This window comes from Cygnus atratus, chromosome 19, assembly GCF_013377495.2.
Source record: "Cygnus atratus isolate AKBS03 ecotype Queensland, Australia chromosome 19, CAtr_DNAZoo_HiC_assembly, whole genome shotgun sequence".
Classification (NCBI taxonomy): Eukaryota; Metazoa; Chordata; class Aves; order Anseriformes; family Anatidae; genus Cygnus; species Cygnus atratus.
Window position 1 is genome coordinate 9,510,961 of NC_066380.1, and position 19,932 is coordinate 9,530,892.

At 57.8% G+C, this 19,932-nt stretch overlaps 1 protein-coding gene across 1 annotated transcript in view; it reads right to left on the reverse strand.

Moving 5' to 3' along the window:
* LOC118257070 (collagen alpha-1(I) chain-like) overlaps positions 1-19,932 on the reverse strand; it is a 74,789-nt gene that overhangs the window by 11,347 nt on the left and 43,510 nt on the right. Inside the window, exons 8-33 of the mRNA XM_035564635.1 lie at positions 17,113-17,157; positions 16,275-16,394; positions 12,954-12,992; positions 12,777-12,830; positions 12,071-12,124; positions 9,457-9,564; positions 9,313-9,366; positions 8,534-8,587; positions 8,371-8,415; positions 8,035-8,088; positions 7,578-7,622; positions 7,426-7,479; positions 7,295-7,339; positions 6,961-7,014; positions 6,795-6,839; positions 6,557-6,610; positions 5,822-5,866; positions 5,212-5,265; positions 4,820-4,927; positions 3,629-3,682; positions 3,265-3,318; positions 2,832-2,876; positions 2,253-2,306; positions 1,734-1,778; positions 1,057-1,110; positions 267-320 (exon numbers count right to left, since the gene is read on the reverse strand). Coding sequence (XP_035420528.1) covers positions 267-320; positions 1,057-1,110; positions 1,734-1,778; positions 2,253-2,306; positions 2,832-2,876; positions 3,265-3,318; positions 3,629-3,682; positions 4,820-4,927; positions 5,212-5,265; positions 5,822-5,866; positions 6,557-6,610; positions 6,795-6,839; positions 6,961-7,014; positions 7,295-7,339; positions 7,426-7,479; positions 7,578-7,622; positions 8,035-8,088; positions 8,371-8,415; positions 8,534-8,587; positions 9,313-9,366; positions 9,457-9,564; positions 12,071-12,124; positions 12,777-12,830; positions 12,954-12,992; positions 16,275-16,394; positions 17,113-17,157 — 1,491 coding nt within the window. The remainder of the gene's footprint in view (positions 1-266; positions 321-1,056; positions 1,111-1,733; positions 1,779-2,252; positions 2,307-2,831; positions 2,877-3,264; positions 3,319-3,628; positions 3,683-4,819; positions 4,928-5,211; positions 5,266-5,821; positions 5,867-6,556; positions 6,611-6,794; positions 6,840-6,960; positions 7,015-7,294; positions 7,340-7,425; positions 7,480-7,577; positions 7,623-8,034; positions 8,089-8,370; positions 8,416-8,533; positions 8,588-9,312; positions 9,367-9,456; positions 9,565-12,070; positions 12,125-12,776; positions 12,831-12,953; positions 12,993-16,274; positions 16,395-17,112; positions 17,158-19,932) is intronic.

The following is a 19,932-nucleotide window of genomic DNA, read 5'->3' on the forward strand; positions in this document are numbered from 1 at the left end:
CCATTTTCAGGCAGTCAGCCTGCTCTGAGCAACGTGTGTGTCCCTCTGCGTGTCCCTGGTGGGGACCTGGGTCTGAACTTTATGCCCACCCGTGGCGGGAGCAGCTCAGATCCCCCAGCACCATGTTCCCATCCTGGGTGTCCACCCCCAGACCTCAGCAATCACCCAAATCCTCCCCATATCAGCCAAGAGTCGCTCGGGGATGTTCATCACCGCTGGGTGCCCCAACCAGCCCACCGGACACCCACACCCCCATGGGCACTCACCTTTGGGCCCAGGGAACCCGGCTCTCCATCAGGTCCAGGTTTTCCTTGGGGGCCCTTTATATTCAAGGGAAATATTCAGGGAGGAGGAGGGGGTTGCAATGCGACAAGCCCCACCGAGGCACTGGTGGTGCTCCTGTGCTCCGCTGTGTCGGGGACAAACCCTGCCTCTCCTGGCAGCTCCTGCCCACCAGCACCACAGGGCTGGCAGCCTAGCAGGACTGTCACCATGCAGGGTGACAAAAACAGAGGGGTTTTGCTCTCGGGATGCCAACCAAGCCCAGGTGAGAGCGGCCTCCCAGAGGTCTCGTCCAGCTGCATGAGCTGCTCCGGCTTCCAGCACGGTGCTGGTGTCTACCCCGGCCACATGGGCAAAGGCATGGGGTTGTTCTCCGTGACCCTGTGCCTCCAACTCACACCCAGGGAGGTGGCGATGGAGCAAGTGCTTTGGTCCCCTCTGGTCACCCAGGACCATGCCACCTGGGTGGGGAGGGGTTCCACAGTCTGCCATTCCCCACGAAGACCACCTCTGGCTGGGGGAAGCTGCAGGGCCCCCCAGGCAGACTCAATCCCTGGGGAAATTATTCTGCTATCCCTGTTTGCAGCTGATTCTGCTGCTGAGGACTTTTTTTTTAATGCTTTTTTGCACAAAAAGATACAGGCCCCACAGATAATCTGATCCCTTGCTGGTTCCTCAGCAGCAGCACCAGCCCTCCCTGGACACCCCGCTGGCTTTCTACCTGCACGGCTTTGCAGAATAGGAAAAGGGGGCATCCATGCATGCTTTCCTTACCGTAGGTCCAGGAGGTCCTGCGTGTCCTCTGCCCCCCTGCACACCAACAAAACCCTGGAGGGAAGGGCAGAAGATGAGCTCTTGGGGGGGAGGGAGAGAAGCACAGGGGTGGCAGACAAGGGGCTGGGAGGAGAGCAAAGGCAGAAACACCCGATGTGGAGAGGAGTCCCACTGGGAGCGCAAGGGCACAAACCACCCCAAAGCAGCGCACAGCACCCGCACAGCAGTGCCCAGCCTTTGGCTTTCTGCTTCAAAGCAGTGCTCTGGCTGCTTGCTGCTCCAGTGCATCGGCTGTGCGCACACACAGTGCCCATGCAGACGTCTAGACTGTGCTGTGCAATGACAACAGCAAAGTCAGAGGCACTTCTCTGTGACCCAGGACAGAACATTTCCCTTATTTTGTTGTCAGGGAAATGCCAGCTTCCCACTGCCCTCCCTTTCTTTCAGAGTAAAAATAAATATTAGAATTCCTGCAGAAGGGACAACTTGCCACCGGTGATAAGAAACACCAATTTTGCAATAGCCATTTCTTAAATGCATCCCCTGCTCCCTCTTCCTTGCTTTTTGAGGGCACAGCCCCCACAAGGGTGGAGAGATGGGCAGTGATCTGCCAAGGGAGAGCAGAGGGGAGGGTGGATGAACAGAAACGAGGCACACAGACATGCAGCTCTACTCACTGGAGGTCCCATCCTGCCCGGGCTGCCCACGGCCCCCGGGGAACCCTGCAGGATAAGGCAGGTGATGGTGAGGCTGGGGAGGGAGAGGCAGCCTTTCCATCCCATCCCAATGTGCAGGGTTGCAAAGCCCCCGTGAGTACGATCCTGAGCCAGCTCATTCCCATGAACACGGTGAGGGGTTTCCCCATCTCCTCGAGCCCCACAGTGTTTAGTGCCTGGCACCAATGGCCCAATGGCGCTGTGCGGGGACAGCACTAGGGACAGCCTGGCTCTGAGTGGCTGGACAAGGTGTGACACGGGGCCAAGCCCAACGCACGCTCTCAGAGCTCCGCCGTGCAGAGATGGCCTTGACCTGGGTGGCCCTGGGGACAGATGGGCTTGGAAGAGTCCCCCCTGCATGGCTCTGCTCCACCTCTCCAAAGGCACTGTGACATGCAGCCTTCACCTGCGGCCCCAGCCCTCGCACGCCGTGCCAGCAGGTAAGGATATAATATATAGTACGTAGTACAGAATGGGAACCTGTGTACCAGGCTTTCCTTCTGCGCCTTCTGCTCCTGGCATGCCTCGCGAGCCCTGCAAGGAGAATCTCATCTCAAAGCAGAGCCCAGTGACAGACACAATAGCTTCCCAGCATCCATGCCTCCCACAGCAGCCCAAATCATGCAAAAATAGCAACAAATACACAGTGACATCGTCCCCAGGGTCTGTAGGAGCCTTGGGGCCTTCCTGAGCTGTCAATGGTTCTTCAGCATTGAACCGCTCTTGACATGCTTCTTTTCTGCAGCTTTGTGCATGTGCCTTGTAAAGCTTAGGGGTGAAATCAGAGACTGCAGAAAGGCAGCCCCGAAAGCAAGATGGGCGAGGGGTTGAGAAGAGACCCAAATTCCTGAATTTTCTAAGCCCATGACAAGAGTGGAGTGGCGGTGCCTGGTGGGTGATGTGCCACAACCTGGTGTGCAACGTGCCAGAGCCCGAGGCGCTCACCTCCAGCGCTTCCAGCACCAGCCCCAAGCAGAGACGAGCCTCTGCCCGGGTCCCCCACCCGCTGCCCCCCTTCCAGCCCCACGCACGGTGCTGGACGTGGCACTGGCTCCTTACGGGCAGTCCTGGGACTCCAACCAGCCCGCGCTGGCCCACGCGGCCCTGGAAAAGAGTGAGGGCTAAGAAAAGCATCTTTCTGGCAGCATTAGAGCAGCAGATTGAGGGGACTTCCTGCAGCAAAGCTGGTGCTGGGAAATATTACTGCGAGAGGCTGAGTGTGAGGTGCTACGGGCCTTCTAAATGCAGAGAACTGGGCAGAGTTCAGCATGGTTTGGTTAGGTTGTGCTCCCTGATGCCTCCCCCTTTGAATGGGGGCACAGAGGAGGAGAGGGAAGGAGCTCTACGCCTCATCCCAGCCATCCTTCCACCCCGGGCAGTTGTCGTGGCACTGTTCCATGCCACCCAGCAAGGGGCTTCCAGGGCTGTTTCAGTCCCCCCCACCCAAAGATGCTCCCAGATTAGGCTATGGGTACCACAGCCCGTTAGTTACCCTGGCTCCCCGTGGTCCTGGGGTTCCCTTTGGGCCATCTGGTCCTCGGCTTCCCTAAAATTCACACAGAGGGAAATGCAGGCATTTTAGGTAACCCTGAGGGTCCCCACCACCCCTGCACCCCAGCGAGCACTGGGGGGACTCATCCTGCCCTGCTGCCAAGGAGGCAGGTGGCAGATACAGGGGTGCCATGCAGGGGGGGCAGGAGGCTGGGGACACCCCCGGCTTGGCCACAGCCTGATCCCCATGGGGGTGACGCTGTCCCCTGGGTGCCGGCACCCACACTGGGGTGACAGGACAGGGTAGCCCCGTCCATGTCGCTCCACGTGGGGCTGAGGGCAGCTCCATGGCTGCCGGTGCTGACCTTCGATCCTTCGCTGCTGTTCAGCCCCGCCAGGCCGATCTGGCCTTCTTCGCCCTGCGGGGAGAGGAGAGGGGGCGGCCGGAGCTGCGCCTTGCCCTGGCAAAGGCAGCACCCAGCCCCCTGGGGAGGTCACAGACCCCAAAAGCAGAGGGACAGCAGGCATGGAGGCCGGAGGGGACAATAAGTAAAAGGTGCTAAGAGCCATAGCACCAGTCCAGGTCGTTGTGTGCTCTGGGCCGGCGCCTCCCCCTGCCCCAGGGTTATAAAGTAATCCATAGCAAAAAACAAAATGGGACCGTGTTGGCCCAAAGCAGCACAGCTGAATATTTTTGTTTCCTGCTGATTGAGTTAGGGGCAATTTCAAGTGCTGCTGAGGCTCCTGCCTGCTCGGATGCAGCCCTGGTGCCCGGCTCCAGCCCGGCTGCTGGGCCCGACATGACAGGAGCCATGCCTGGGGCAGCGCAGCCTAGCGAGGCTGGGACGACAGCGAGACGAGCGGTGCCACCGCACCATGTCCTGGGGAGGTGGGAGGGTTCGCTTCTCATCCCAAAGAGAAAACATGAGGGCAGATCCAGGTGGGCATCCCAAAAGCCCTCCAAGATGGAGGGCGCCATGCAGAGCATGGCCTCAGAAAGGGGGAAGGCACATGGGAAAGCCACTGGAGGTGTGGGGCCAGCACCAGGAAGAAATATCGATCTGCAGCTGGGTTCAACCATACTGACGGCTCACTGGGAGCATGCACTGTGGGAAAAGGCACCTGGAAAATCGTGCCTTTTTTTCTGTGGTCCTTGAGCATTGTTATTTTGGCTTCCAGGAGCTCGGGAGGGCGGGGGCCGGGCAGTGCCACGGGCGCAAAGCAAGGCAGCGGGCTGAGGGATCGCTGCCCTCTGAAGCTGCCAGCGGTGGGGTCTGGAGCAAAGCACTGCGGTGCTGTGGGCTCCTGAGTCCCCAGAGCAAGTACACACTGAGCAGCACGGCAGGTGGTGTCATTAGAGGGCTCCCAAGCTCTGTGCCAGCTGCTGGCAGGGTGGGGAGGGCAGGAGGGTGGGGGCCCAGGGCCTTCATCCCATGGGAGTAGGATGAGGAGGCAGCGGTGGCAGCAGCTGGTAGTGCTGGCCACACTCCTTGCAGCCCTCAGGGCTGTCCCCTCCCAGGCCACCTGCCTGTACCCCCCACAGCACCCTGCCTTACCTCGGGTCCCTGGGGTCCTGCCGCCCCACGGGGGCCGGGGAAGCCCTGCAAGCCTGTTTGACCCCGCGGTCCTGGAGGCCCCGCTGCTCCCTGTGCTCCATGAGGACCCTTGGGAGACAAGGTGGCAGCATGTCACGGCCAGCCTGCAGCCCCCGCCTGGTGACCGCCCCACAGCCCCCTCCGAGAGCATCCCGAGGACCCAGAACAGTGACTTTTTTTAGACACCAAACCAAGGCAGGGTTTTAGACATCAAACCAAGGAAAGGTGACAAGGGGCGGCTGAGGAGCAGCTGCGTGGTGTGAGCATGCAGAGCTCGGTCTGGCTGATTTTCACAGCTCCAGAAGGCAAAGGGACACAAAGTGGCTCCAAGCCCCAGCCTGGGAACCTCGTACCTTGTCTCCTTTGGCTCCCAGGTCTCCCTTGGCTCCAGAGGGACCTCGGCAGCCCTGTAAGAGCAGCAGAGGCAGAGGGCACCCTCAGACCTCTTACACTCTTCACTGCAACCAAAGTGTGCTGTGATCTGATTTGGGCATCAAAGAAAGAAAGTTTGGACTGGTTTGGAGCAGGGCTTTGCTCCTGAGGGGCCTTTCAGAGCTGCAGTGGGTACGTGCTGGATGTGCTCCCCAGCATGCAGTGACCCCCCCCAGCCAGCCGTGCAGCAGCCTGTGATGACAGCCCAGCTGCACCGTCCCAATGTCAGCCCCTCAAGCACCTTGTCCTTGTTAGCATGTTATTTGACACATGCTGAAGTGCTCCCACTTTCCTTGTCACCTCCCTAAAACATGTTGTCTTAGGACACACCGTTGTGTCTAAAAGCTCCTCTGATTACAGTGTTTCATGGAAGCCTAAGTGCAGCTCAACCTTCCCCAGAAAACTGCATTTGCCACCTATTCCAATGTCAGGTCTGAACACAGATAAATAACACGAAGCTGGTGCTTTGGGCTGCTCTAACGTGGCTGTCCTCCACCCTGAGCCATGCGTGGTGTGGGTGCCATCACTCACCCGTTCTCCTTGGGTGCCTTTTGAACCCGGCAGGCCAATAAACCCCTTGAGAGAGACACAAAAACGCAAGTTAAAGAAACCCAAACCACCCACCACAAAGCCAAATGAGCTGTGCACTCATGGGGACACCACTTCGGTTCCCCAGAGCTGCCACTGGTGCCCCAGCGGGATTTTCTCCCCAGCAGGGACCACGCTGGTGCGGAGCTGGGGGATGCACGAGCCCTGCCGAGGCTACAGCCGCCCACCCAGCAGCCTCCCAAATGTCAGACCCCAAAATGCACCATCCACATCGAGCAGCAGGAAGCCCGTGCTATCCTGGGCCCCATCAACCTTCAGAAACAGCAGCTCAGCACCCAAACTGCTGGGGGGAAGTGCACCTAACCGTGCACCGAGGAAGGAGTGTGCTGGCAGAACTGGGGCATTGCTGCTGGAAAGTCAGGGGGAATGTTCTGGTGAGCAGCAGCCAGGCTCCTTCTTGGAGCTGTGGCCTTTGGGGATGAGCATGAACACACACGAGCCCACCTGTGGTGGGACGTGAGGGTCCCTCCTCTGTTCCCTAGGGATCCTGGCCGAGGAGCAGGTGAGGCCGTTCCCCTGGGGGTGCAGCAGCGCTGGGGCACCTCATGCACAGTGGGGGCTCGGGGCTGCCAGCATCACCCCGTGGTGCTTTAGGGTGCCACAAGGTGAAGGGAAGGAGGGGAACATCCCACTGGCCACCCACTCCCACGGACTTACCCCAGGTCCCTCCTGTCCCAGCTGTCCCCTGAGGCCAGGGACGCCCTCTGCACCCTGCAAGGGGAATGTCAGCATCAGCCAGGTTCCCCCCACGGCTGCGTTCAGGGGGTCTGCTGCAGGCACAGCCCCTCTGAAAGCAGCGCGGCACCCATGGAAGGGGGCTGCCTCCAGGGGAAGCTCTAGAGCCCAGGTTTCATCCCCACCAGAGGCCAAAGCAAGCTGGGTGAGAAGCTCTTACGGTGTCTCCTTTGGGACCAGAGGACCCCTCCATCCCAGCTGGACCCTGCAGAAAAGCACACCAGGACGGGGCTCAGCAGCTCCCTTCCCCCTCAGCATGCATGAGCAGGGTCCTGCCCCTCAGAAAGGCAGAACTGAGCCAGGAAAGGGCCCGCAGTATCATTTACCTGGATGCCCCCCAGGCCAGGGGGGCCGCGACGCCCCTGCAAGCCCTGTGGTCCCTGAAATGCAGGGGGGGGGGACAGAAAGCTACAATTAGGATTAAATCCATGCATGGCTGGTGCAAAGCCTGCAGTCCCCAGCCACGACCTCCTGCGAGAGGCACAGAAGGGATTTCCGCCCCCATCCCAGCCTCTGTGCAGGTTTTGGGGTGGGCTGAGGTCCCAGCCCTGCTGGAGGGGATGCCCTGAACTGGGTAACCCCTGGACTACCCAACCTCCCCCCCCCCAGCACCCCACAAGCTCTCCCAAGGCACCCCATTGCCACGAGGTTTGCTCGTACCTTAGGGCCCTGGGGGCCAGGCAAGCCAGGAGGACCCATCTCTCCCTGGGGAGAGAGCAAGGAAGGGACAGGGTGAGTGCAGCAGCTGGAAAACCCCAAATATCAGAGCAGGGTGCCCAGGGCAGACTCACCTGGGAGCCGTTGACTCCTTGGCACCCGACGGAGCCTGGCTGGCCCGGCTCCCCCTGCAAGGTGAGCGATGCTCAGCCCTGGGGCTGTGGCACCGAGTGGGGGCTGGGGATGGAGCCCCCACCACGGTGGGAACCACAAAGCTGTGACTTACCGTAGGGCCGGCAGGGCCAGCAGCACCCGCTGGGCCACCTTCTCCCTGGAGCAGGAGGGAAACGATACCTTTTTTTGCTTTGATTCTCTCCATTTAGATTTCACATCCCAAATTCCCCCTCCTCCTCTGCATCAAGCATCAGCCACTTGAGGACCCTTCTAGGTGACCTTTGCTTCCCCACTCCCTGCCATGAACCACTACCAAACCACTTCAGTTTTTTTTTTTGTTAAACCACCCTGCAAACCCTTCCCGGGTGCCTCCCAAGGAATTGCCAGCAGCTCTGCTATCAGCATGGAAAAAACCAGGTGCTGCCAGGCCAGGATTCACCTCAGCTGCAGGTGGGCTCCCAAACCCAACCGTGGCACAACGCGCTCTGCAAGGGCTCAGTTCTCTTTGTCAGGCTGCTGTGTGCCTCTTCTGGGGGAGCTGGGGGCCCAGAGAAAGCCAAACCCCTCACCTCTGGCCCTGCAGGGCCCTGGAAGCCCATCGCGCCCTTCAGACCCGACATCCCCTAGGACAGAAGGCAGAGCAGGGCATTAGCGAGGTGCCCGCCCCGAGGTGATGGCTGCTTTTGTCGCATCCCCTGCAGCAGGGCTGGGGGAGACACAGAGCCCCGAGGGCTTTGCCCAGAGCCAGGGGAGCACATGCAAGACAGAGCCAAGGGCTGCCCAAATTGCGTCTCCAAAGGAAAGGGGTCGGTCATGGAAAGGGGAACGAGGATGGGTCGAGAGAGGGAAGGAGAAATCCTGACACAGCAAAGATTGGGATGCCCTGTGGCTCTGCACCAACTCACCGGAGCCCCAGCAGGACCCGGCGGGCCGCTTTCTCCTCTCACCCCCTGGAAAAGCCAAGAGATGTGCAGGGGAGCGTGGCCCAGAGGCAGGAGCAGGATGGGGAAGGAGAGGTCCCTGCCCAGTCCAGGCAAGGCTGCAAAGGGCAGGGGCAGACCCCCTCACCTTCGCCCCCTTCTCTCCTTTCTCACCAACTGGTCCGGGAACACCCAAGAAGCCCTGGAAGGGAACAACAAGGATGGATGAGGCACAAAGAGAGCATCAGGAACCAAAACACAGCTGCCGTGCCTCAAAGGAGCATCAGCGTGGTGCAGGGGATGGAGACCCTCATGCTAAGTGCCCCAGTCCCAGAAGAAAAAACAGCCCTGGAGCCTGTCCCCAACATATTGCCACCTTGCTCCAGTGTCCCAGGTCAGCGTTGTGCCACGTTACACAGCAGTGGCAGGGACAGGGCCATGCCCAGTGCCAGCACCCTGGAGGATGCCAGGTCCCCACAGGCTGCCTGCAGAAGCTGTGGGGCATGAAAGGAAAAGCTCCATCAGCAGCCAAGTGCAGCAAGGTGGACCCCAGGGCAAAAGGTTTTCTGTCTGGATGGTGGAAGGATGCTCGGAGGGGCATGGAGTATGGGCCAGAAAAGATGTACGAAAAGGCACCTGGGGTTTGTGCTACCAAAAAAAGAAAAAGAACCTGGGTTGAAATGACCAAGGGATCCCCAGACACCCTGACCTGATCGGACATTAGAGGTGCTCAGTGCCAAAATCCTTTGGGCACTCCCTTGGGTGAACTCACAGCCCAGGTATGGGACACAGGCACTGGGTGCTACCACAGGCACTGGGTGCAGTACCAGTTAAACCAGTAATGGAAAGGTGTTATCACTTGGAAAACATTGACAGCACGAGGTGCTGGGGATGGCGCAGACTCACACACATGCAGCAGCACCTTACCTCTTCCCCCTTCTCGCCAGCCAGCCCCTGGTCCCCTCGGAAACCCTGCAGGCCCTGTGGAGACGAAGGAAGGAGCAGAGCAGGCGCTGGGCAAGCTCCCAGCCCGAGCTCCCCAGGGATTGCTGCCCTCTGCAACGTGCTCACCTGCTCTCCTGGCAGCCCTGACAGCCCGGGTTTGCCTCCCAGGCCTGGGGAGCCATCTGAACCAGGCTGCCCCATGCGACCCGGCAAGCCCTGCAGCCCTGGCTCACCCTGCAGAGAAGAACCACACACAGAGAGTGAGCCCGGGCTGCCCCAATGCTGCCCACAATGAAACGCCAAAACTCCATGCTGTTGTGAAATGGGTGGGCTGAACGCTGAGCTCTGCCTGGCTCTTGCTCTGACAGCAGTGCCTTCTAACCACCACGAACCCCCCAGGGACAGGGACACGGGGCAGGGCAGAAGCTGCACGTGCTGCAAGCTTCATCCTGCCAAACCTGAACTATGGGAGAGCCGCAGCCAGCACTGCAAGAAGCAAAGGAGGAGGCAGGGAATGAGCAACGCACTGGGAGCAGGTCAAGCAAAAGCCCTCTGCATCTGCTTCCCAGCTCTGGGGTTTGCACTCAAAGCTGTCTCCGACCTTCCCCACATGCACGAGCCGCAGCAGAGCCCCAGTGCTGCTCACCGAGCTGAAGCCTGTGGGCAGCTTTTTAATTTTCCTCAGCTCCCTGGCAATTCTGAATTAGGAAAGGATAAAGATCAATCCGGAACAAGCAGAAGTCATTTCCCTTCCAATTGCTTTGTTTGGATTTCCTGAGAATTCTGGAACATTTTGTCACCCCCAAAACCAGACTTTGTTTGTGTCTGGAAAGTCAGGGTTCAAGGGAAGCGCAGAGCAACACAGCTGCTTCAGTTACTTTTCAAGGGAAGAATCTGGTTTGGAAAACACAGAAGCTTGTCTGGGGGAGGTTTTCTTTTCCAGCTCCTTTCCTAGTGATCCCCTCGCTCCCCACAAACCTACACACGTGCAGCCACCCGCACCATGCTTCAGCAGTGCCTGCTCACAATCGGGGCACACAACCCAAAGGAACACCATTTTGTTCCATTCCGCTTCAAGTCCCCACTTCTGGGATTTGGGGAATATTTGCTGTTATTTGTGATTTGGTCTGTGATGGGCGAACCTGAGCAGAGATCCCAAAAGCAGAACAGACCACGGGTAAATGCACCCTGAGCCGGGCTTTGGTGCCTGATGTGGACGTGAAATCTCTCCTCCTCCTGCTGCAATCACACCTTCATCACCAGGGTCCTCTAAGCAAAGCAGAGCAAGGACAGATCCCTCTATGAGTGGTGCTTCGGATTTCTTTGTGCATCGGGCAGCAGCATCCACGCCACCAGACATGGGGACGAGGGATGAGGCACAGGCAGTGCCCAGCAGGGATCTGCCATAGCATGAATGGGCGTCACAGCCTTTTGGGGCAAGTTCTAGCAGAACCACAGCACCTTGCCCAAAGTGGTCACCAAACCCACCCTGAACCGCTCGGGATGAGCTGAACAGACATCAGGCTCGCAGCTGGATGGGAAAAACGCTCCTGTCCATCTGTGCTCCCTCTGCAGATCCTGCTCACGTGAAGGCAGGGAATGATTTTGGCACCTTCTGGTTAAGCTCCGCTGACTGACTCCAGTGTTTACACTCAACTGACTTAACGCAGCCCGTGAAGTCTTCCAGATGCTGGCAGCTGGTAGCACGCCATCCCCACGTGCATCCCTGCTGCGAGGGAGTGGGGCCGGGTAGAGGCCACCTTGCTGCAGGGTGTGTGATGGGGAGCGGATTTACTCCGGCACTCAGCGCCCTGCAGCACAGCTCCAATCCTTGCTCAAGATTTCACCTCTAAACTTCACCATGAGCTTTTGGGATTGAGAAGATCCAATACAGGTGGTAGGACCTGGCCCACATCCTGGTTGTCAGCCTGTAAAGTCCTCCTTTAGACGGCAGGGAGAAAGGAAGGTCACTGCAGGAGAGAGCTGAGGGGACCGGGGGACCGGCCTGAGGGTGCTGGGGAGGGACGGGGGCGCTGGAGGACTGAAGGAAGAAAACCGCTGGGCTGAGCAGTGAGGAGCAGCAGCAAAGGGCACTGCTCATCCCCTGCAGCAACCAGGACAGAGACCACGAGAACCAGAGGTGCCAGGGGACACCTACAGGCCAGCTCCCCTGAGGTAGTATCAGGCTTGGGGTGTGCCAGCTCACCCTGCGAGAGCTGGGCACCACTGAGCACTGGTGGGGAGCCAGTGGAAACCTGCAGCAGTGCAGGGAGATTGGGATACCTGCTCTCATCTCCTTTTATCCACGGGGTGTTGAAACCCCAAAGCTGTGCTTACTCATCCCTGGGCAAGCAGCGGGGTCCTGGGGTCCCGCTATGCAGTGGTGCCCTTCTGCCAGCACGGCCAGAGTTGAAGGCTCACACGTCCCATCAGCCGCAGGGAACTGGGTGGATATTTTCCAGGAGTTGACAAAGGGGCAGTGCAGGCTGGTCCTACAGAGGGGACCGGGGCTGCTTCTCACACGACCCTTCAGGTCACGCACACATCTCTTTGCAGAGGTCCCAAGCCAACAGCAAACCTTATTTTTAGGATTCCCCTCCACACAGTGCTCCAAGCTTTGGTGCCCCAGGAAAGGCCCGGCTACCAAGGATCTCACTGAGGGCACGTTCAACCTCTCTATCCCACACCCCTTATACCAGCCCGCACTCCTGCCAGCAGCCCCTGAGCCCCAGGCACTCACCGTGTACCCCCGTTGGCCTTTCTCGCCCGGCTCTCCTGGCTCTCCTGATGGCCCCTGCACACAAACAGGCAGCGAGTCAGCAAACGCTGGCCACGCTCCCCCCTGGTCGTGTTGCAGAATCCACCGTGCTGAAAGATGCCAGGGCCTACGCGGATACAGTTACAGGGAGAACAAGGAACAATGCACAAAAGCAGCCTTGGGATTCACATCCAAGGATGGATCCGCACCCAAGCGCCCTGCGGCTGCACCAGGGATCGCTCACACCTCGGCACCGTCTGTGTTCACTGCACTGATACCCACGGGAGGCTGGGATGCACGTAGTGTGGTGGAACCACAGGGCACGCAGACCCACCACCCTCTGCAAGCATCCCATGAGCTGCTCCTTGGGCTGTTCTCATGCTTTTCTGAATGACTTTATGCTGTCCTCATCTCAACACGTGGACGCACACAGGAGCAGCATCGGGAACCCAGTCCCCAGTGAGAGGGACTGCTGGAGGGAGGACCGGGGGCAGGGAGCAGGGACATTGAACGCCACCTGCCCATCGGTGGCCCACAGACAAGAAAACCACGAGGCCTCTTTGAAACCCAACCCCAAGACCTTGAGTTACAGCTGATTTTTGGGGAGCCCAGGATTGCTCAGGGGCTGGGACACGAACTCAAATTGTCCGTGGGAAGACAGGAGCAGCCCGGAGGTGGCCACGCTTACCGGCATTCCTGCTTTCCCTGGGTGTCCTGGAGGGCCGGGGGCTCCAGGTTTCCTCTGGATGAAAGAGAAAGAAACATTGGCAGAGCAGATCTCCCTGCCAAGGAGCTTGGAAAGAGGAAAACTCAGCTGTCCATGCAGAGGGAAAACCAAACCACAGAACTTCGCAGCGGTACTCACCGGCCAGCCTGCGTGCAGAAGCTGGTAAAATGGTGATTGCTGAAAAGAGAATGGGAAAAAATGTCAAAAAATTCCCCCAAATCCCCAGTCTCTTTCTGCTGGTTTCAAAGTCTTTTGGGAACTGGCAGCAATGAACCATTCCTCTGGGTTACTTATTTTTTTTTACTACATGTAGGCAAGTCATGGGAGAAGGCTGAATCAGCACACCACGATGTGCAGGACATGAGGAACTGCTGGCCTCACTAGCAAGTTGAGACGACAGAGAGCCCACATCTTCGGGCGTGGGGGGACCAAGCAGACAGATCACCTCTTGCTGCTAAACAGAGCTTGGAGAATTTGTTATGAAAACTGTTGTCTTTAGCCCAGGTTGAACTAAAGCAGATGTCATGACACGTGGGTTGGCCACGTCGGAAACCTCACCCCCAGCAGCCCCAGAAGGCAGAGATGCTGGGCTTCCCCTTGTAGCCAAACACATCGTGCACCTCCAGCTTTCAGACGACCACCAAGGGACAAGCAAACACCCCAAAGCCACAGGATGGGCTAATCCCACCTACCTTAGGGGCCACAGCTAGCCCCACAGTGCTCCTAACCAGCATAAGGCTCCTGAACACTTCACGGCGCAGCCTCCTCTGCATGCTCCCAGGTTCTGGGAAACGACCAGCAAACAAAGCTGAATGTATTTAAGGCAACCAGCCAGCCTCCTTTTCTCCCAGCATCACGAACCACAGACATTCAGGACACAAATCCCATCTCTGCTATTCCTCCTCCTCACTCCACGGCAAGGTCAGACACAAGGTTCAGGCAGCTCCTCCAAATCCTGGATTGCATAATATGCTAAAAAAAACCCCAAACCCATCCTTGTTCCCCACCAAGCAGCTGAAGGGGCCGAGTTCCCACGTGCTCAGGTTTTACCCAGCACCAGCCTCGGGGGCTCAGAGAATCCCCCCAAAATTCACCCTCCGATACCAGAGGAGAGAGATGGGAAAGCCAAGGCACTCATTACTGAACATAAACACAAACCTTTCAACATGTGGAAATATTTCTAATAACGAGCAGGGATCTCGGGGCAGATGATGGATGAAGGCATTTAACGAGCTCTAATGCTGCACCAGGCATCTCAGCTGCTTTCAAGTTGGTCCCGAGCTGATTAACGCGAGCAGCCCCCGCCAGGCTGCGGCCCCCTTGCTCAGCCACTTCTTGTTTCCCCCAAAAAGCTGCTCAGGACAACTTTTGGGGGGCTGGAGCACAGCCAGTGCTATTGCCTTGTCTTGTGAATCAGTGAACTCGGGTTCACTCAGGACAGGATATTATTTCATTAGGCTTCAAAAAAAAATAAAAATCCAACCTTTTGGGAAAAAAGAAATCCCACAAGAGGTGAACTCGTGCTTCAGAGCAGCAGGCGCCAAGGAGAGGAATGAATGTTCTTCTGCAATTTAAGCAGGAAACTGCCCAAACTTTGCCTCCAACAGCCCTGACGAGCGGTGCGATGGGCACCGGGACAGTGTGGGGACCGGGACGGGACTGGTCACGGTGTGGGACCCATCCTGCAAGGCTCCAGCCCCATCCCAGGGCTGGGAAAGCCTGCAGTGAGCAGGTCTGCCCACACCCCTGGGCTCCTCCTCCTGCCGTATTTTTTTTTTTCTGGAGTTACCAGCCCTCGCTCCCCAGCCTGACCTCCTCACCTACAGCAGCACCAGGGCAGGAGAATGTGGATGTCAAGCAGGTCTGGCTCGACAGGAGCAAGCTATCTCCCCGCAGCCAGCTCTTGCACCCTGCAGCATTACAGACCTCCTGTCCTATGGTGGGTCCAGAGTCACACCGGTCTGTGCCATGCCTGTGGGCAGACCCCGGCCAAGGGGGAATAGCCCTGCCTCAATGAGCCCCCAGGACAGCGTGTGCTGGAGCAACCAGAGAACTTCCAAGGGGCTCGGTGGACAGACCCGAAGGGAACATGGCCGCTCCCATCCAGCATGAAGAATGCTTTTGATCCTTGGCGGGTGCTGAATAGCACAGGTTGCCTTGCTTGTAATCCCTCTCATCTCCTGCCAGGCACCTGCTGACAGGCGGCAGGGGCAGCACCAAGAGATGGGTGCAGCAGGAAAACCATCGCCCCAAACGGGCTCTCCCCCAGCATCTCCCCTCTGCCCTGCAGCAGGAGGATGGGGTCCTGGCACCTGCCAGGCCATGCAGGGGTCTGGGGGATTGGTGTCAGGGCACAGCAGGACAGGGGTGAGCCTGACCCCCTGGGGCTTTTGGGCAAGACCAGAGATGTTTCAGAGGAGTAAATACAAGGGAGGTTGCCTGCACTGCATCCATGGACGTGCTACCAGCATTAAAGGCACTTAGAGGGGGATGCCGTTACCCTCTGCACAAATGCAGAGCTGCAGATAAGAAGTTGAATCTCTTTGCCCATGGTCTCTGAAGCTTTCAGGAGCTGGAGATCCAAACCTGGCTTTCAGAGCAGCCCATCGCCCCGGCCCACACCAGCTCCCCCAGTGCCACTGGGCAGATTGCAGAGACAACACGGGGACATCACACATACACAGCGCAGAGCATCTCCGCACCAGGGAGCTTGAGCCCAGGCTTTTGGAGTGCCTACAGCAGCCAGAAACCCAGCACCTTCAGCTGCTGCCCTGCCAGGCTGAGGCAAGGCTCTCCAGGGTCTGAGATCCAGCTCACTGACAGCGGGCGCTCTGCCAGGGGGAACCTGGATGAGGCCGCCTGGGTCTCTGCAGCGGTTGCTCCCACACAGAGACAGGAGCAAGAGCCCCCTTTTTCCTTTCCACCCCTCCAGCCACTGGGTTTAGGAATAAATTAACAAGCTGTTTCCACTGACAAGGACAGCAATGATTTCTTACAGTGGTACCATCACGAGGCATGTGGTGGGGTGCCCAGGCCGACCAGAACCAAGCAGAACCGAACCCCTCATGCTTGGTGCTTGCAGCCACCAACACTGCTGAGCAGCCCTGTTCCCCTCCCAGCAACGTCTCACCCCAGCAAGGAGCCTGATGGCAACAAACTCCACAAGTCAAAGCCAAATGACGAGCATCTACTCTCCTTGCATCCACCCTCTCCTCCCATGTCTCCATCCTGACGGCCTCCTCTGCCCCTGCTCCTCCCTGCTGGCCAGGAGAAGATGGAAAGGATGGGGGGAAAAAAAAACATGAACACCTTTGGAAGTGTTAAATACAAAAAAAAAAAAAAAAAAAAAAAAGGAAACTGATAGGAATCCCAGTGCGCATCCTGAAGCCCTCCTCCCAGCTCCCAGCCCCGTGGGGCACAGAGCTGGTACCCCGGGTGCGCGTGGGGCTCCCGACTCACGGTGAAGGTCAGCCAGTCCTCCTGGGAGTTCCTCCAGAGGATGATGGTGGGGACGCCGGGGATGCCCATGGGACCCGGGTCCCCTGGGGGTCCCATCTGCCCCATGGCTCCAGGGTATCCCTAGGAAGAGAGAGGCAGCTCCTTAACACCAGCGTGGGGTTTTAACGCTCGTCACAGGCTGGAGACAGGTCCTGGCCAGGCCAGGCGCACTCTCACCATGTCACCAATGGGGAAGTGGAGACAGAGACGTTAGTGTGAGCTGTGATGTCCCCAGCAGCCCTGCTGGGGGCTGCAGCAATGCCCTTAACAGCCCCATGCCTGTGTGCTGCAGGAGGGCAGTAGGGCACAGCGAGGGGAACCCACCACCACTAGCCCACAGCATGTCGGTGCACTGACTGCAGCAGCCCCAAGGTGTCCCTTCCTCCAGCAGGCAAACTTGCCCCTCTCTCCGTGATTTAAGCAGGGTCCTGCTACTTTCATCACCGAAAGGTGGAAAAGGTGCTGCAGGACCAGCACCCATGGGGCTGGCCACCGCAGTGCATGGGGTCAGATGGGCTGGTGGGTGTAGCATGGGACTGGACTTTGGGACGTGGCAGCATCCCTCCAGGTGACCTGAGCTAGAGCAGCTTCACGGGCTTCAAATACCCAGCTAAAATAGTTTTCTCCTCATCCAAACGCACATGAGGGGCCACCAGGCTGCAGCATCAGATACTCACTTGGCTATCCTGATCAAAAAAGAACAAACATACAAGCAAGCTGCAAACCCCAACCATCAGTGGTATTTTCCCTGGACCCTCGGCCACATCTCGAGGCTTTATGCGTTTTCCCAGATGCTCACCTTGTCTCCTTTGGGCCCCACCAGCCCGCGTCTCCCAGGGCACCCCTGCAAGGCAAAGGAGCAGAGCTGTGTCACCCGACTCTGCTGGCTTCCCCAGCCCAGGGTAGCGAGAAGGGAGTCAGCCTCCAGCTGAGAGCAAACCAAGAGCACTGAGTGCCCCAAACCCAGCCCTGAGAGCTGATGGGGTGGGAGATGCATCCCACTTGGTGCTGCCCTGGCACCAGGATGCAGCTCTACGCGGAGCCAAGCACTCCTGCTGCATCCATCACACAACCGACCCCGAGCACACGGAGCAGGAGCCCATCTCCTGACACCTGGTGAGGAAAGGCAGAATGTTAGGGGGGGAAAAAAAGGAGAAATGGAAAGCTGGACCGTGGCCATGGACTCGAACAGCAGTTTGGGGGAGGATGCAAACATCTGTGGCTTTTAACTTGTAGATTTGATCTGCCTCGTCTGTAGACAAACGTACACTTGTTGGCCAAGTGATGACCCCACTTGAGGGCTTACCAGAGCATCTGTCTGGACAGAAATGAAGCCAGCTGGGGGATCCCAGCTTTTCCTGATGAAAGGAACGTATGTGGGAGATGTGTGCGGAGCCAGGTACCGCTGCTGCGCAGCGTCTGCTGCAGAACTACGGCTCTGGTGGCCTCAGCGACAGCCACCCTCTGCCCTCTGCTTGCAAACTGCCTGCCCAAGCCCTGCAGCCTGAGATCGGAGGCACCAAATTGCACTGGGAGGCACAGATATGGCCTCGTACCCACCACAGCCCCGGCTGTGTATCCAGAAGAAGCTTTGGCACCAAGGAACACGTCACCAAAGGGATGTTCATCACCTGCTGTGCCCAGACCCAAACCAAAGGGCCAGATCACGTCAGGAGACAAACAGAAATTGATCCAAAAGATCTCTCCCAGAAGGGAGCCCTGCAAACTGCACAGCACCACCGTGACCCCCTTCCCGCGGGGTGTCCCCACAGCAGGGACCGCGTGTGCCCCAGCCACGGGTGCTCCTCCAAGCAGAGCGCAGAGAAGTCTGCGCTTGCCCACTGTGCGAGCTTGTGCCCCTGGCAGGATTCAGTTTAAGCCTACAAAGAGCAAATACGTCTCTGCTCCCAACCAGCCAGAGCTAAGTGACAGAAACAAACAAACAAACAAAAAAAAAGTGGCACATGGCTGAGAAAAGCCAAGCAGCTTTTGAATGCTGGCAGTGCAGCAAAACCACAGCAAGGAGGATTAGCGAGATCATAAACATCAGCAGCTCGGAAAGCAATAACCACTTTCTGCTCCTCGCTGTGTTTGGTTCCCCTCAGAGCTCTGGTGCCTTCACAGAGGGCAACGGCTGTGATGGGAACCGGAGCCATGGGGTCCATGGGGTCTGTAAGCGTCCTCACCGGGGTTTGGGCACGATCAGGAGGTGGCAGCGTGCTGGACAAGCCTCCATCCACACCTCCCTACCAGAACAGGTACTGAAAATCATTCTGCAAACGTGAAAACTTCTGAGGGTGGCAAACCAGATATACATGAACCTGCACCTCCAGACTCCAGAAAGCAATAGCATCAGTTTCCCCCAAAACACACTGATTTCCCTGAGGGACACTGCCAAGGACGAGAAAAATCCCCATGAGCAAAAACGTTCATGCTAAGACTCATTGTTTCCAAGCTTTTCCTCTAGAAAAATCAGGAGACAGCACCTGCAGACACCCGCCCTGCTTCACACCACGTTCCTGGAGGCAAGGAAAGGATGCCCAAGGTGACCCAGCAGAAGGGGGTGCTCCAAGGCCAGCACACAGCACCACCAAAACCAGCAGCAGAGCAAGGCCATGCTTCCAAAGGAAAAACCTTAAATTCTGTGCACGAGCTGCATTTGCACACCCTGATACACCCACTGCGTCCTCACTGGCATCGCCACACGGTGACAATGGACAGCAGCAAGAGGTGCGGGGGCAGCGGCCACCTCCCCGCGTGAGCCCAGCAGCTCAGAAGCCCTTCAAGCTGCTCCAAATCCTGATCCAAGCCACCATCAAAATATATCTCATTGCTTCCTACAGAGGGGAAAAGCAATTCCCTGCTGCCTCAGCCTCCTCCTGCCAGGCCACTGCCAGGCTGTCAGTCTGGGATGCTTCTGCTGCTCCTGCGATGTTTCCTTCAGCATCTGCTCCTTTTGCCACTTTATTTTATTTCCACAGGCAATAGCTGCAGGAACGAGGAGCTGGCTTGAAAGGGAAGCTAGCAGTCCTAAATTTAGCCGGTGTCCTACAATGCCTGGCACACTGATGACAAATTTAGGGCCAGTGCACTGAACGCAGCCTTATGGACAGATGGCCCTGCACAGAGACCGGCCCCAAGGTCCCCAAACCCAAAATCCAGCCAGGGCAGCCCCGTGCCTGACGTTCCCACATGTACAGGGTAGGAGGAGATGATGCCTGTGGTTGCCCTCAGCTGTGCAACAGGGTGAATAAAATGCAGTTTTCTGCTTAAGAAAACCTAGCCAAGTGAAGGCTGACAACTCCTCTAAAGACCTAGCTACTCAAATTTACTATTTCTAAATTTTCCCTTCTTTTCTCATCCACTACACAATGAATAAGAACCACGTTTCACTAACAACTTGAAAAACCAATAAAACCCTGTAACCCTGGGTTAATTCAATGCTTTGAATGTTGGGTGTGACAGTGGTGGAGAAGCAAAGGACGGCGATGCCAGCAGGGGCCCGCTGTGGGGACAGGGCCTGGAGGTGACGGCTTCGACTTCGGGCAGCATAAAAACAAAGCCAACAGCACTGTTAAATGACTTGAGAGCAAGTCTAGGGCAGGGGACAGAAGGAAAT